Here is a 15,507-nt window from a genome sequence, read left to right as displayed (position 1 = left end):
AATTCATTCATATGAATGGCTCCAAGTTTAAACGTAATCATATTTCTATATAGAAAGTATAATTAATTTACATTTTGGTTTCATGTACATACATAATAACAAATTACAAATATACTTCCTAAACTATAACTACGTGTGCTTATCAGAACGTAGTTCACTAATTATTTTTATTGGCAGAAGCTACAGTCTATAGTGATTATTATAGTGCCAGTAAGTAATACAACGAATCCAGTGCAGCGCGGCTAGAGATGGTGCGATAGTGCGTATACAACATCCGTCTGCAGAACACTAAACTAATAACATTTTGAAATCAACTTAACAACTACAAATGTCCATGGATTTAAAAAAATAAATAATAAAAAACGTTTCTCGTAGCAAAGTACCTCTAATATAAATGTTCATATAATGTTAAAATAAAAATGCATTGTAACATTTACTCCACATTTTAAACTGATTCTATCTAAAAGCTTCGAAGGGGTCTCGAGGCATTATTAAAACAATTATTTGAATACACATAAAACATTGTTCCCACATTTTCACCCGGAGCATTATAATGCGCTATCTGCAATCGGCGCGCACTCAACGTGTCCGCGATTACCATCTGTGGTGTCGCAGCAAATCCTCGCGACGCGTTGAGCTGTTAACTCTCGCTCCGACGGCTCCTGCTCTATCGCACTCTGCCAAACGATCATCAAAACCCACTGACGCGAGTGAGCATTCGTACGCCAAAGTGTCCAAAGGACGTTATAAAGCTTTACAGCCGCAGAGGAGCCTTCCTTATCCCAAAACATCACACCTTTAAGTTATTGTTCGCGGCCCACTGGTGCAATCAAAACATCGTGAACTAATCTCCTTTGTGTATTATAGCTGGCGCGGCGGCCTGACAAATGACGTGGCAGCCATTTTGTACTGGGTGCGCGGCGCATTGTTGATCGTCAACAGATCCATATCTCCTACCACCAATCCCTCATTTTACGACACTGTCTCCACTTTAAAAATTAATCTTGGATTATCAATGCAAATTTAATATTTTAATAACAGTATCATCAATAATATAAGTTTTCGTAAAGTTTTTAAAAACAATTTTGACGTTTTTATTCCATAAATTTAAATAGTACTATTTATAAAGAACTTTCCGACGTCAGAGTTAGATTTGTTGAATATATTATCAAGTTTTCAATGCAACAAAGCAACAAATATGAAAAAATGGCCTGGCCAAATAAATCATTCTGGATATCCTAAAAAATATTTGTTCTTGGTGACCCTACGCTAGAGAGATCGGTATTAATTCTGACAACGGTTAAGTTCAAAAAAATATAACATTATTTATTATCTGTGTATTATACATTGTAAATAAATAAAGAGCGGGAAGCTGCGGCCATTGTGTCGGCTTGGTGTCGGCGCATTGTCGTCGTCGAGGCATTACACGCGGCCGCGGCTGCGATAATACACACTCGTAGTGATGCGATCAGACAGATCTGTGACGCTCGAACATCCTATGTCAACCAACCACCAACTGACAGTCAATAATATTATTTATGATCTTCATAACATGCCATCATTTTTTTACTTCTATTTAACAATTTTAATCATCTTGCATGAGATTAGTCAACTTAACGAAATGCTGACCAAGCGCATAGTAAGGCAAAATTAACATTCTAGACTCGCCGTGCCGCCAGCACCGCTCGGCAATCATGATCACACGTTCAGCAATCAAGTCACTTTTTCTGAGAATCAACCGATATGATCGTAATCTAAATGTCAGTAACCAATCGATATCATTATAAGTACGTATAATGAGGCATTCAAGAATATAAAAAAATATACGAAAAAAACAAAGCAACTTATTTCCAATGTTATCTCGCAAAGATAACAATTGACGACAGGAGATAAGAAAGTAAATGTACTTCATGCAACTAAACCGGAGTATCCTAGCCGGTGACAAAGCGGGCGGACTGCTACCGGGCTACCGGGCTACCGGGCTGTCAGGCTACGTGGACTACTAGCTGATTCACAGCGCTCCTCTGCCTGCGTCTTATCCTCATTAGTCCACTAATCCTTTGCCCAAAAAAACCTTGAATACAGATAATAACCTTAAATCCGACCAACGATTCTCTTGTATTCATTGAAAGCGTTCGGGAGCTCGTTCGGTTGCAACAAAACATTTACCAGTTCGGAACGACCTCTTGTTCAAATTTACTCTTTACTGAACTAAAAATAAGGGTTAGTACATTACATTGTAAAAGTAAATATATTAGCGCCAACCAGTAGAACATTTCCACGAAAGGTGTATTGTAAAATATGGCTTAATGGCAGTATAAAATGAGGATTAACACTGGACACGTCCGGTATTGATTACTTGCGTATTTTGTCACGTTATCATCTTTTTGCAAAGTTAACCAAAACAAAGCTTTTGTTGCGATCCGGAAGGAATTACGATTGCACACATTTTTAAAACGTTTCATCGGACAATTCTTTCTAAAGGATTACGTATACTGGCACATATACCTAGTTTATAACAGGTCAGCGAGAAATAAACGATTTAATTTCTGTTTTTATTTTGTATAACATGTGGAATTCGTAAAAAACGTTAAAAACGATCTCTGTAAAGCTGTAAAAATTTACGCTTCTCTACATTTCCAAAGTACTAAGTTTGTGAGATTACTTTATAGTTAGGTGCCTTCAGGTAACTTTAGGCTAGTTTGTGCTCACTTCACAAAACAATCCTACCGGTAAAATCTTAATCAATGTCATCAAAGTGAGCTCGGCTCTATCATTAGTGTAGCGATCTATCAAAATGACAAGGCGCCATTCCGCGGCGACATTGTACACCGTAATGGCGGCATACACGGGTACAGTTTCACAGGTGGGATGAGAGTAATTAGGACGCTTTGAGAGGCGAGCCGGGAGCCGGGAGTCGCGACTAAACACAGCTCTGCTTCGCCGGAGTTTCTGTGTGCTATTAATTTGAGGGCGGCACGACACTACCTTGTTAATGTAATTTGATGATGCTGTCACTCGCATAGCATCGTTTGTTTGTTAGTTGCACTTTCTATTAATTCAAAATTCACTCGCTGTTTCTGCAACCTATTATAAAACCAAAGCCTAAATATAGTGCTTTAATTTGAATTGGATTTAGACAGCAGCCAGATGTGTGTGTATTTTGTTTTAAGAGTATCTGATTTACTCAATGGAAATTTACTTAATGTTGCATAAATTCTCATTTAATTATTTGTAACCTTTAAATCAAGATAGTTAAAATAAATGAAATTTAGTGACAATTACTAGAAACGTTTAATAAATAACTCCGTGAAGAGGATGATGGTATCTGAATCTATACATAGACAACACTTCAGCCATAAAGACTTTCTGCTAAAAAGCATAGATAAATTAGGTAAGTAATAAATATTGAGGTGCCTTTGTTAAATGCAAGATTTAGTCGAATGAAGGTAAAGTTTAGTTTCGAGTTAGTCTTGCATTTTACGTCCGGACTGATAATATTATTTGCCGCTGAAATCTTCACAGGCGCTAACAGTCTTCTATAGATTTTTGTTTTTTACATTTAAGAAGCGATTTCTTTACACCTTAAAAAGCATATTAAGACCTATCTACAATTTTTTTTTCTCTACATTACAATTAATTTGTTTATTAATTTATTATACAATTAAATTCTATTCCTATTGTTTGAGGACCTAGGAGAGTGGACTGTATAAAAGCTGGTTACTGCCGTCTTGATAAACGATCGTTCGCAAAGGTCGTCCGTTGCCGGTGGGGTCCAAGATGGCGAGTGTCGTCGACGTCGACCGCCGTCCGCTCGTACGCGCCGCCGGTCGTGACGTCGGTCGTGACGTCGCAGCACCAGCTTGCCATTTCTCAACACCTATCTTGTATTTTTTTCGTAATTATGAATACTGTCAAATGATTACACCCATCCAAAGAATTCTTGCTCACTTATTACATTCGAAGTCTCTCTGAAGCTGGCATTGTAACACTACTTTTATCTTCAACGGACAAACTTTTACGTTTTGTAGAAGCCATTTTTATACGCGTAATCATTCATTACCCCTATATTACTGTCGTAAACTAAACAGTCTCGTTCAAAGTACCGACATGTAGGATAAGGGTGCTTGATGTGCTCGTGAAATAATTACTTACTTACGACTTATTTGTAAGGAAATACTTATTTATAAACATGTCAACGCTCGTTGTCGCTGTAAGCGGAATCGTAAGAAAAGGTTGGTTATTATCAGTGAAGTATACTAACTAAACAGACTGTACTCTTCATTGATTTATACATATATCACGGTAGTAAAATAATGACTGAATTTTTTTTTCATGATCTAGATTAAACTATGTAAGACCATTTGCGTGGAATGAAATTTTATAAACTGTCACTGTCAGTTGGCAGTTGACAAGTTTGACATTGCCTTTGACAACTGACAATCACCATTGAATGGAAGAATTGATGTTTTCACGGCGTGAATTTATGTTTGTGTTGTGAGTAAATAAGTATATTAATTAAAATATAAATATGATTGGTGTAAGGTCAAACAGTTTCAATGATAATTCTGGAGAACCGGAACAAGATGCTAATTCTGCATTAACGGAATTGGATAAAGGTTTGATTAGTACTTAATAAAACCGTACAGTACACAAACAATATTATGTTGGATATATGCATTAAAATTCAATGATTTTACAGGTCTGAGATCTGGAAAGGTTGGAGAACAATGTGAAGCCATTGTCAGATTTCCCCGTTTATTTGAGAAATACCCATTCCCCATACTGATCAACTCCTCGTTCTTGAAGTTAGCCGATGTGTTTCGTATGGGCAACAATTTCTTAAGGCTATGGGTACTGCGTGTATGTCAACAAAGTGAGAAACATTTAGACAAGATTCTGAATGTAGATGAATTTTTGCGACGGGTGTTCAGTGTACTTCATTCAAATGACCCCGTGGCGCGAGCGTTGGCATTGCGCACGCTGGGCGCAGTGGCGGGCATCATACCGGAGAGACAGAATGTGCACCATGCCATCAGGCGGGGACTCGAGAGTCATGACAATGTGGAGGTTGACGCTGCCATCTATGCAACAACTAGATTTGCTGCACATTCTAAGTAAGTAAAGCTAAACCATTGGTTTCTTTGTAAGAACAACTATTGGTAATATTTAATAAAGCAAAAACTTTCAGATTGATCAAGTATCTGTTTAAAAAAATATTTTCTTTAGTGCATTTGCAGTAGCGATGTGCAACAAGCTATCTGACATGGTGGAGTGTGAGAGCACGGCCGCAGACCGGAGAGCCAAACTGGTTCGCGCCTTAAGGACTGTCCACGGTGGAGGTATAAGAATACTGACATCAATTTATTATGTATTATTACCAGTGGAGCATTTGTGAAAATGTTGTGTGTTAATGCACTGCAGCGGTGCGGGCGCAAGGCGTGCTCAAGCTGCTGCACTCGCTGCTGGAGCGCTTCCCGTCCACGAGCTCGGTGCGCGCCGCCATCTCCGCGCTCACAGCCATCGCCGCCGACACCGTCGTGCACGTGCCCGATCAGGTCACCTCCTGGTCATTTTTATTTATTATAAATTTACAAACAAATTTTTACTGAAATAATTTCCAAGTGTGCAAATTCCAATAAATTCCAGGTTGAACTTCTGCTACGTATAGCTGCGAAGGAGGCGCGCAGTGCGGTGCGGCGCGCGGCGCTGGTGGGGCTGCAGCGGCTGGCGGAGCACGCGGCGCTGTGGCCGGCGCACTGCCTGCAGCGGCTGGCCGGAGCCGCCGCCGACTGCCGCGACCCTCGCGACGCCATGCTCTGCCTCCGGGTCATGCAGGTGCCGCTCTCGCAACAAAACCTGAGGGGAGATGTAGCGGCTGAACATTCGCACATTACATCCCGTACTCGCGCAGACCCTGGTGCGGTGCCCGGCGGTGTGCGCGGCGGCGGGCTGGGGCTGCGGCGCGGGCGCGGGCGGCGGCGCGCTGCGGCACTACTGCTTCGAGGCCACGCTCAGCGCCGACCTGCGCCGCGCCGCCACCGCCGCTGACGTCCTCACGCGCCTCGTCGTGCACTGGTAATGTCGGCGGGACTCCGCCCTCGCCTCACAGGAGGACGGCTCGCCACAACCGTTCGTGTTATAGCTACGAGGAGAGTCTGCCGGTGGAGGGATCGGACCTGATGCTGGCGCTGGAGTCGCTGGTCATCGCCACCGGACAGCGGACCGGTCACATCAAACCCTTGAGGGTCGCCTTGCGTTGCCTTGTAAGTCTTTTTTAGTCGTTTGTACCAGTTCCTAGTTAATAATTTAACTGAGCCATTATTATATTTCCTATCCAAGCTCTTAAATATTGAGAACGCCATGTTCAGGTGCAGCTGAGCATCGCGGAGCCGAGTCTGTACGCGGAGCGCACGGCCGCCACGCTGGCCGGCCAGCTGGACGCGGCGGACGGTGGCGGGGCGGCGGGCGAGGGGCGCGGGCGCGCGCTGGCGCTGGTGGAGGCGCTGGCGGCGCTGGGCGGGGCGGCGCGCTGCACGCAGCACCTGGCGCCCGCGCTGCCCGCACTGCTGCGCGCCTTCAACAGGGAGGGGTACGGACACGTAAACGTCATCTCTAATTACGACGCTACTTTATTTTAAACCGGTATATTTGTTGTCAGGAGTGCGAGCTGCGAGGAGGGCGAGCGCGAGGACGACGGCACGATGCTGGTGCTGGTGTGCACGGTGATGTTCCAGGAGCGCGCCGCCGCCCGACTGCGCGCGCGACTCAGCCGCGGCTGGGAGCAACGTCTGCTGCGAGCCGCCACCGCCCGCGACGGCTGGACGCGCTACCGCCTCGCCCGCGCCGCACTCAGGTCACATGACACTCCGCACCACTCGCCCGCGCCGCACTCAGGTCACATGACACTCCGCACCACTCGCCCGCGCCGCACTCAGGTCACATGACACTCTGCACCACTCGCCCGCGCCGCACTCAGGTCACATGACACTCTGCACTACTCGCCCGCGCCGCACTCAGGTCACATGACACTCTGCACCACTCGCCCGCGCCGCACTCAGGTCACATGACACTCTGCACTACTCGCCCGCGCCGCACTCAGGTCACATGACACTCTGCACCACTCGCCCGCGCCGCACTCAGGTCACATGACACTCCGCACCACTCGCCCGCGCCGCACTCAGGTCACATGACACTCTGCACCACTCGCCCGCGCCGCACTCAGGTCACATGACACTCTGCACCACTCGCCCGCGCCGCACTCAGGTCACATGACACTCCGCACCACTCGCCCGCGCCGCACTCAGGTCACATGACACTCTGCACCACTCGCCCGCGCCGCACTCAGGTCACATGACACTCCGCACCACTCGCCCGCGCCGCACTCAGGTCACATGACACTCCGCACCACTCGCCCGCGCCGCACTCAGGTCACACGACACTCTGCACCACTCGCCCGCGCCGCACTCAGGTCACACGACACTCTGCACCACTCGCCCGCGCCGCACTCAGGTCACATGACACTCCGCACCACTCGCCCGCGCCGCACTCAGGTCACACGACACTCTGCACCACTCGCCCGCGCCGCACTCAGGTCACACGACACTCTGCACCACTCGCCCGCGCCGCACTCAGGTCACACGACACTCTGCACCACTCGCCCGCGCCGCACTCAGGTCACACGACACTCTGCACCACTCGCCCGCGCCGCACTCAGGTCACACGACACTCTGCACCACTCGCCCGCGCCGCACTCAGGTCACATGACACTCCGCACCACTCGCCCGCGCCGCACTCAGGTCACACGACACTCTGCACCACTCGCCCGCGCCGCACTCAGGTCACACGACACACTGCACCACTCGCCCGCGCCGCACTCAGGTCACACGACACTCTGCACCACTCGCCCGCGCCGCACTCAGGTCACACGACACTCTGCACCACTCGCCCGCGCCGCACTCAGGTCACATGACACTCCGCACCACTCGCTCGCGCCGCACTCAGGTGACACGACACTCTGCACCACTCGCCCGCGCCGCACTCAGGTCACACGACACTCTGCACCACTCGCCCGCGCCGCACTCAGGTCACATGACACTCCGCACCACTCGCCCGCGCCGCACTCAGGTCACATGACACTGCACCACACCACCCGACTGCGCGGTGTGTGTGTCAACGTGACCCCTGTCTCAGGTACGGGCACCAGGCGGTGGCCGCCGACCTGCTGCGGCGGCTGAGCGGCGAGGCGGCCAGCGAGGCGGCGCAGCGCTGGCTGAGCGCGCTGCACCGCGCCGCCGACGCCGACGCCCGTCTGCTCAACGAAGGTACGTCCGCAACACTCGCCCGTCGTCGCGCCGCACACACCTCCACTCACCTGCAAGTGTACAGGCATCTCCGGGCTGGAGACGTGCAGCGGGCTGTGGGAGGCGTGCGGGGACGCGGGCGGCGCGGGCGGGGGCGCGGGCGCGGCGTGCGCGGCGGGCTGCGCGGGCTGCAGCGCCTGCACGCCGCTCGCCGCCGCCTGGATGAGCGCGCGCGCCGCCGCCCTCGCCGCGCTGGCCGCCGCCGCCGCCGCCGCGCGCGCTCTCTGCACGCAGCCGCCGCCCGCGGTGGCGCAAGCGGCGCGCGAGGCGAGCGGCCGAGCGGGCGCGGCGGCGGGCGCGTTGCGGCGGGCGGCGCGCCAGGCGGCGGGCGTGGCGCAGCGGTACGCGCACATCGCCCGCACCGCCTTCCACGCAGACGACTCCACGCTCGATCACCTTCATATGTATCCTTTCTGCATATTATATTGTATAGAATCTTCAAACTGCAGTTGTGACTTGTAACTCATCTTAAATCGATTCAACAAATAAAAAATCGAAAAAATTTAATGCTCCTTGACTCCGTGAACCTCGCGCAGCTCGCAGCACACGTTTGCGCAGCTGGCGCAGTTCCTGGACCGCGCGGGGGGTGCGGGAGGCGGCGCGGGGGTGGAGTACGAGACGTGCGCCGCGCCCCCCGCGCCCCGCACGCTGGAGGAGGTGGTGGCGCTGGCGCCGGCCGCGCGCCTGGCCGCCATCAGCGCGGAGCTGTTCGAGGGCCCCGCCGCCGCCGCCGCCGCCGCCGCCGCCCCGGCCGGCATCACGCACAAGGTGACACGTCAGTGGCTAAGGTGCGAGGCAGAGATGTCGCGCGAGAGCTGACACTGAGAGTGCGAGGTTGCAGCACGCGGAGGCGGTGCTGGCGGGGGTGCGGGCGTGCTGCGCGGGCGCGCTGTGGCCGCGCGGGGTGTGCGAGGCGCGGGGCGCGGCCACGCTGTGCCGGCTGTCGCTGGCGCCGGGCTGGCGCGCGCCGCCGCCGGACCACGCGGCCGCGCTGCCGCTGGGACACCGCCTCGCCCTGCGCATGGAGGGCGTCGCGCTGCACCCGCCCGTCAGGTACTCGCATGTTGCCATTTCTTCCGTCACTGAAAGGTATTTGTATCAACGTGTATGTGATGTGTTGTGCAGCAAGCGTCAGGGGCGGCGCGCGGTGCGGGGCGTACAGATCACGGTCACCGCCTCCCCGCACGCCCCGCACACCCCCCACACCCGCAACAACGACAAGGTAACGTCTACATTTCACACACATTCGTAACTAAATCTATCATCTAAAGCTAAAACATGAACCATAAAAATGTGCAGCTCTAACGAGATGGCAAGTTTAGAGGCTTTCTTTATGGCTGCTTTGAGAAAATCTGAATAGCCGTAAAGATGAAGATATTGAGTGAGGAGACTGTTGTGTGGTGTCAGAGCGCGGAGGCGGGCGCAGTGGGCGGGGCGGTGCTGCGCGCGGTGCAGACGGTGACGCCGGTGCGAGATTTCTTCTCGGCGCAGCAGCTGGTGAGCGTGCCCGCCGCCGGACTCTACACTGTGGCGGTCGACGCCGCCTTCGTCGACGACAAGGGCCAGCTCTGGCTCACCGGCCCGCGCACCAGCATCGTCGTCAAGGTAACATCGCCACACCACACACCACACACCACACGACTATCACATTTACCGGTGATTATAAAGTACAACCTTTGATTCCAACACACAGATAAATACAAAACACAGTTTATAGAATATTTACTTGTTGCACTATGTGATGTGCGCGATGTCCGCAGGCGCACGACGACCCCGCCAGCAAGGGCGCGGCGCAACCCCCGCGCACCAGGTTCTAGAGCCGCGCCGCACACCCGCCGCCGCCACTACCATCTAACTTTGTAACAATTGTATCGTGTCCAATAAAATATATTTTATTATACCGCCTTTATTTTCTCACCTTTCCCAATGTTGAATCTTGCTACGCACGAGAAACGTGTGCCACACTCTGCCACACCGCCACACGGCGAGCTACAGCCCGACCTCCAGAGGTCTCCTGCTTTGGGCGAGGAGTTCACAAATTATAGTCAGTGACAGATGTTATGTCGCCGCACGCAGCAGTACCGGCGTGTGATCAAACAAGAGCACAGATGAAGACCCGCGCCGACCGTAGGCCAAATCTGTCTCAATATTCATACATCATATTCATTATCAGGTAAATAATGTCATCAAAAGATCACATTTACATTACTTGAACAAATTAAAAGTTTATTTTTTGCTACTTCACTATTTTGTATAATTTTAAATTTCTCAAATACGCTCGCTACCTACTATATAAATGTAAAACAACAGCACGGCAGACAAAAATGATTTTTTACGTTGTTAATATACTTATACTAAAACTATTTACATTAATTATTTCAATCAAACTTTAATATCTACTAAATCTCGTCGTTAACTTCCCGCGCGATTCTCTTTCTATTTTTCACATATCTTTTTCTAACACAAAAAGTCAAAGGTCTTGGTGGCCAGTATGCCACCTCTTTGACAGAATGTTTAATTCTGCATTCAACAACTACATATTTTACAATGTTTAGTTGTATCTTTAGGTATAACATAATTGTATGTACATACATCATATTAATCTTTGAATGAAATATTTAAACTTTGATCATGTCAACAATTAACGAGCTACCTTCGTTACAAAGTTATTAAATAAAATCGGGTATGAAATAAGTTTAATGTGTGTAGCGACAGCGAAGCCGAGGCGCGCCTCCCCGCACCGCACACTATCTCACCTACTTACGGCCTCGTCTATACGTACGTAAACAAAGAGAAATGACCAACAATCAAATATCTAAGATAACGCCGCCACTGATAACGTCGTAGTTGCGCCGCGAGTCACACTATCAGTTTTGTGCGCGTCTTATTGCGGACAGAATGCGACGCGCGTTCGCCGTCCTTGCGCTGGCGGCCGTCTGCTGCGCGGCGCGCGGCTGGACCTTCTGCGACGCCCCTGACGAGTGTGTATGCAGGTACCACGAGCGAGCCGAGGAGGACCTCATGCGGCAGCACATTGACTGCTCCTACAGGAGGAGCGCCCTCGGCGGTAATCGCACGCTGCCGCCCCGGGCCCACTCTCTCGACCTCTCCTCGAGCGGTTTGAAGATAATACCATCGGGGCCTTTCCTCCGATCCAAATCGTTGCAGGAGTTGGTGCTGAAAAACAACGACATTACAGAGATTGAGCCGGGCGCCCTTGCGCTCCCCGATCTGCGCCGCCTCGACCTCAGTTACAACCGACTGGAGCGACTCGACGGCGCCGTCTTCCGGTCCATTACAAAGCTGGAGTTCTTAAATTTGGCGAATAACAATTTTGTGTCGTTCGCAAAACTCACGTTCCATCCGCTGCGGGAGCTGCACGAGGTCATCCTGAACAACAACAACATCGGGCCCGCCCTCCAGGACACCGACCTGTTCGATAGGGACGGATTTGGCCTAACGAACAAGATCCAAAAGGTGTCCATCAGTGGCATCGGCTTGGGCCGCGTGCACTACAATTTCTTTGTAGACGCCTACGACATACGGGAGCTGGTCATCGCCAACAACGACTTGACCGAGTTGTTCGAGATCCCGTTCACCCTGGAGTACTTGGACGTGTCCGATAACCCGATCCGGGAGATATCAGGCGAGGACTTCTCCGACTTGACGGCACTGAAGGTGCTCAAGATGAACAACCTCAGCATTGGGTCGGTGCCGGCGAACGCGCTGGAGCCGCTCCGGGCGCTCGTGAGGCTGGACCTCGAGAGAAACCTCAACTTGACGGAGTTCAGTGCGCTGGCGTTCGGCCGGGAAGTGCTGGAAGACGCAGACGACTTCGCGCTGGAGGAGTTGTCGCTCAAGTCGTCCAGGTTGCAGACCCTGGACCGGCGGCTGCAGGTGCCCCTGGGGCAACTCTCCCGCCTCGATCTGCAAGGCAACCGCTGGCACTGCGACTGCCGGCTGGCCTGGATCAAGCAGTTTCAAATCAAACCAAACGATTACGAACACTTGAGGTGAGTACACGAAGTCGGTTCTGTTGAGTATCTGTCTGTATGAAAAAGGAATAGACAAATACGAGTATGGAGAAGAGATAAGACCTAATGTATTTAAGGTAATTAATCAGCGATTATCAGTGTCCGCTTTAATCCGCAACAAGTTCTTATCGCGTTCATGTGACGTTCATGTACCTACTCTTTGTTCATCAATGTATTAGTCAGAATACGGCCAGCTCACTGTTCGAACTGAATCTGTTACAAGGTTTTTCAGAATCAACGGAAAATACGTTGAGCATCTAAGTATTTCTCGTATGACTCATACATATGCAAAGTTTTCCTCAAATATAATGTGTCAATGTGTCTTCTCATATCGGACATCAAAGATCCCATTCAATCTATTGCAGAACACCCAACACCATAGTAACGGCCAAGGAATAACCTGTTTCAGATGTTACACCCCGAAGTCGCTGTTCAACAGCAAAATATTCGAGTTGAAGGAGAAGTACTTCCGATGCCCGCGCGAGCGTGGAGGCGGCGGGGGCTCGGGCGCGGTGGTCGGCCTCATCGCGTTCTGCATGTTCTCGTCGGCGGCGGCGCTGTGGCTGTTCTGGTACTTGCCGGGCTGCCCGCCGCGGGGCCGCGCGCTGCCCACATCCGCCTACGCCGCGCTGCCTCTGCACGCGCACGCCGTCGCCCATACAGCACCCACCGCCTTATAGCTGTAGCACACTCCCTTTTAACATATTTTCTGTGATACTAATAATAGTTTTGGCAGTGTCGTTGTAAATAATTCGTTTGTTGTTTAGTTGAATTAAATTCAATTGACTTTTTTTTTCGGGATCGTTCGCATCTTCTGAGCCGATATCTTTCTTCCCTAGCGCCCTCTATCGACCTTACTCTGCTTAATACCTTCTCTTTTCTGTTCCATTCACCTGTCCATGGTCGAAAGAAAACATTTTCGGTTGTATAATGCGTGTTGCTTGAGACCATTATAAACTCATTAAAAATGATGACTTTATTACTTTTAAATTGGAGTAAAAATATTAATACTTGTGTACCTGATTTTAATGTCTTTAGTGTATCAGCGCCGGCGCGATACCACAAGTTATATATAACACACATAAAAAAAAATACAGTCAATTGATAACCTCCTTCTTTTTGAAGTCGGCTAAAAAATAAGTCAAATATGATCATTATTGAATTTTAGGAAATAATGTTTTAATTTGATGAGGTTTTCTTTCATTTCATAGGTTAGACGACAATGTGACTTGAGGATGCCGCGGACAATATGACCGAAATAATAAAATAACATTTCATAACCCATTTGTTGGCTTTTTTGAAAACAAGTTTGTAGTTGTTTATATTTACTAAATAATAAATATAGTAAGATGGGTAAGGTTATGTAAATAATAGATTCAAAGTTCACTTTATATATTTGTAAAATACAAAAGTTATATAAAAATGTGTTCGTATTCGCCTACAAGCGTGCGCGCCGCTCTCCGCTGCTCTCCGCCGCTCGCCGACAAACTTTGTGCGCTTTATTAATTTGAGAAATTGTTTGTAGACAATAAAATAAAACCTCATAAGACGGAAACTAATACAATTTTTAGCTTAAACATGTAAAGATATTAATAAATAAACTTCTATAAATATAATATTGTTTCTTTATTATCTTGTAGAAGTTGTAAATGCTTATCTAAAAGTGTTTAAGATATGATGAACTGGAATCATGGCATGTTCAGACCAAAAAGTGGTTATTGAGAAAGTTGACTCATACCAACTTGTACACTTACATATACTTATTATAATTCCTCAGCAGCCACAAGCGTTGCTAAGCTCCAAACTTTGGATCAATATTTTATTGAATATAAATTTTATATTTACTTAGGACTAGCGAATTTGAAATCTTAAATATGTTTGAAACAGGTACCAACCTAATATAAACTAAAATCTTTCCAAAGACAATATTCAAGTTTACTTTATTAAGAAATAACAATAACATAATCAGTGACGTCAACAATTACAATCACCACATGCTTAGAAAAATTCATCGAGAAATTAAAAACTTTCTTATGAATTGTCTTTTTTTTCAAAACTTTAGAAACCTATCGTTAAATTGCAAACAGTCCCCATATACAAATCGTAACCTTTAAAAACTTGAGATACGTTTTTCGGAAAAAAAATCATAAAAAAAATTCTGTCAGTCTTGAACAATCTCAAACCGGATATGTCACTGTACCTCAGTCTGTGGCCATCACACACGCGGCCAAACACACACACACACACAAGCTTCTGTGACCAATACATACACATATTACATTAAATTTAAACATTGTAATGAGATTCATTCATTAAAGCGTTCACAATTTAAATATTTCTACTACAATATACATATAAGGCAGTATATTAGGTCCTTACATATGAAATTGGCGTTTTTCGTACTGGCCACTTTAATCACGAATTTCTCCTCTTTGGTAAGGAATTCCAAATTCAAATTTGTACAGCTATAGACTCATGTATTTGTGGTTCGATGACCGTCATTCATTTGTTTTTTTTCTTCTGTTTTTTTCTGTTTGCGTCACTCATTTTACAAAATGGAAAACTTAAAATATCGCATTATTTACGAGTACGAGTTCCGCCGTGGCACTAGTGCTGCGGAAACGACTCGAAGGGTGAATGATGTGTATGGCGGTCGTGTTGCAAAAGAAAACACAGTTTGTTTTTGGTTCCAACGTTTTCGTTCTGGAAATTTCGATCTGCAGAACAAGCCCCGTGGACGGCCTGAGACTCAAGTTGATAATGAAGAGTTGAAGGCTATTGTGGAAGCGGATCCATCGCAAACCACGTCCGAGTTAGCTGCAGGCTGCGATGTTAGTGATAAAACTGTTTTAATTCACTTGAAGCAAATTGGGAAGATTAAAAAGCTTGAAAGGTGGGTACCTCACGAATTGACTGAAGCAAACCGGCAAACGCGCGTCGACTGTTGCGTTACATTACTAAACCGGCACAATAATGAAGGTATTTTGAACCGAATCATTACCTGTGATGAAAAATGGGTTCTTTACGATAATCGGAAGCGCTCAGCGCAATGGTTGGATCCTGGCCAGCCAGCCAAATCCTGCCCCAAGCGAAAATTACCCCCAAAAAAG

The 15,507-nt window shown here is 48.2% G+C and overlaps 2 protein-coding genes across 3 annotated transcripts; both read left to right on the top strand.

Annotated features, from left to right (window-relative positions):
- Nucleotides 1-4,462: 4,462 nt before the first annotated feature.
- LOC106709540 (integrator complex subunit 7) lies at nt 4,463-10,236 on the top strand. Its single transcript, XM_045680071.1, has 16 exons — nt 4,463-4,619; nt 4,703-5,117; nt 5,230-5,342; nt 5,425-5,558; nt 5,650-5,838; nt 5,915-6,078; nt 6,146-6,266; nt 6,372-6,626; nt 6,693-6,856; nt 8,194-8,324; nt 8,389-8,767; nt 8,900-9,131; nt 9,205-9,416; nt 9,489-9,585; nt 9,771-9,968; nt 10,124-10,236. The coding sequence occupies exons 1-16, from the start codon at nt 4,532-4,534 to the stop codon at nt 10,178-10,180; spliced, it is 2,949 nt and encodes a 982-aa protein (XP_045536027.1). The 5' UTR covers nt 4,463-4,531; the 3' UTR covers nt 10,181-10,236.
- Nucleotides 10,237-11,103: 867 nt separating this feature from the next.
- Nucleotides 11,104-13,653, top strand: LOC106709563 (slit homolog 2 protein). 2 transcript variants are annotated; one of them, XM_014501384.2, is made up of 2 exons: nt 11,104-12,376; nt 12,807-13,468. In XM_014501384.2, the coding sequence occupies exons 1-2, from the start codon at nt 11,262-11,264 to the stop codon at nt 13,075-13,077; spliced, it is 1,386 nt and encodes a 461-aa protein (XP_014356870.1). In that variant the 5' UTR covers nt 11,104-11,261; the 3' UTR covers nt 13,078-13,468. The 2 variants fall into 2 exon arrangements, with proteins under 2 accessions (XP_014356870.1, XP_014356871.1); XM_014501385.2 differs by lacking the exon at nt 12,807-13,468 and adding an exon at nt 13,609-13,653 and having other exon boundaries at nt 11,114-12,376.
- The last annotated feature ends 1,854 nt before the right edge of the window (nt 13,654-15,507 follow it).

Source organism: Papilio machaon, chromosome 11 (genome assembly GCF_912999745.1).
Source record: "Papilio machaon chromosome 11, ilPapMach1.1, whole genome shotgun sequence".
NCBI classification, from domain to species: Eukaryota; Metazoa; Arthropoda; class Insecta; order Lepidoptera; family Papilionidae; genus Papilio; species Papilio machaon.
The sequence above is the reverse complement of the archived record's forward strand: the minus strand, read 5'-3'. Positions and strand labels throughout refer to the sequence as shown.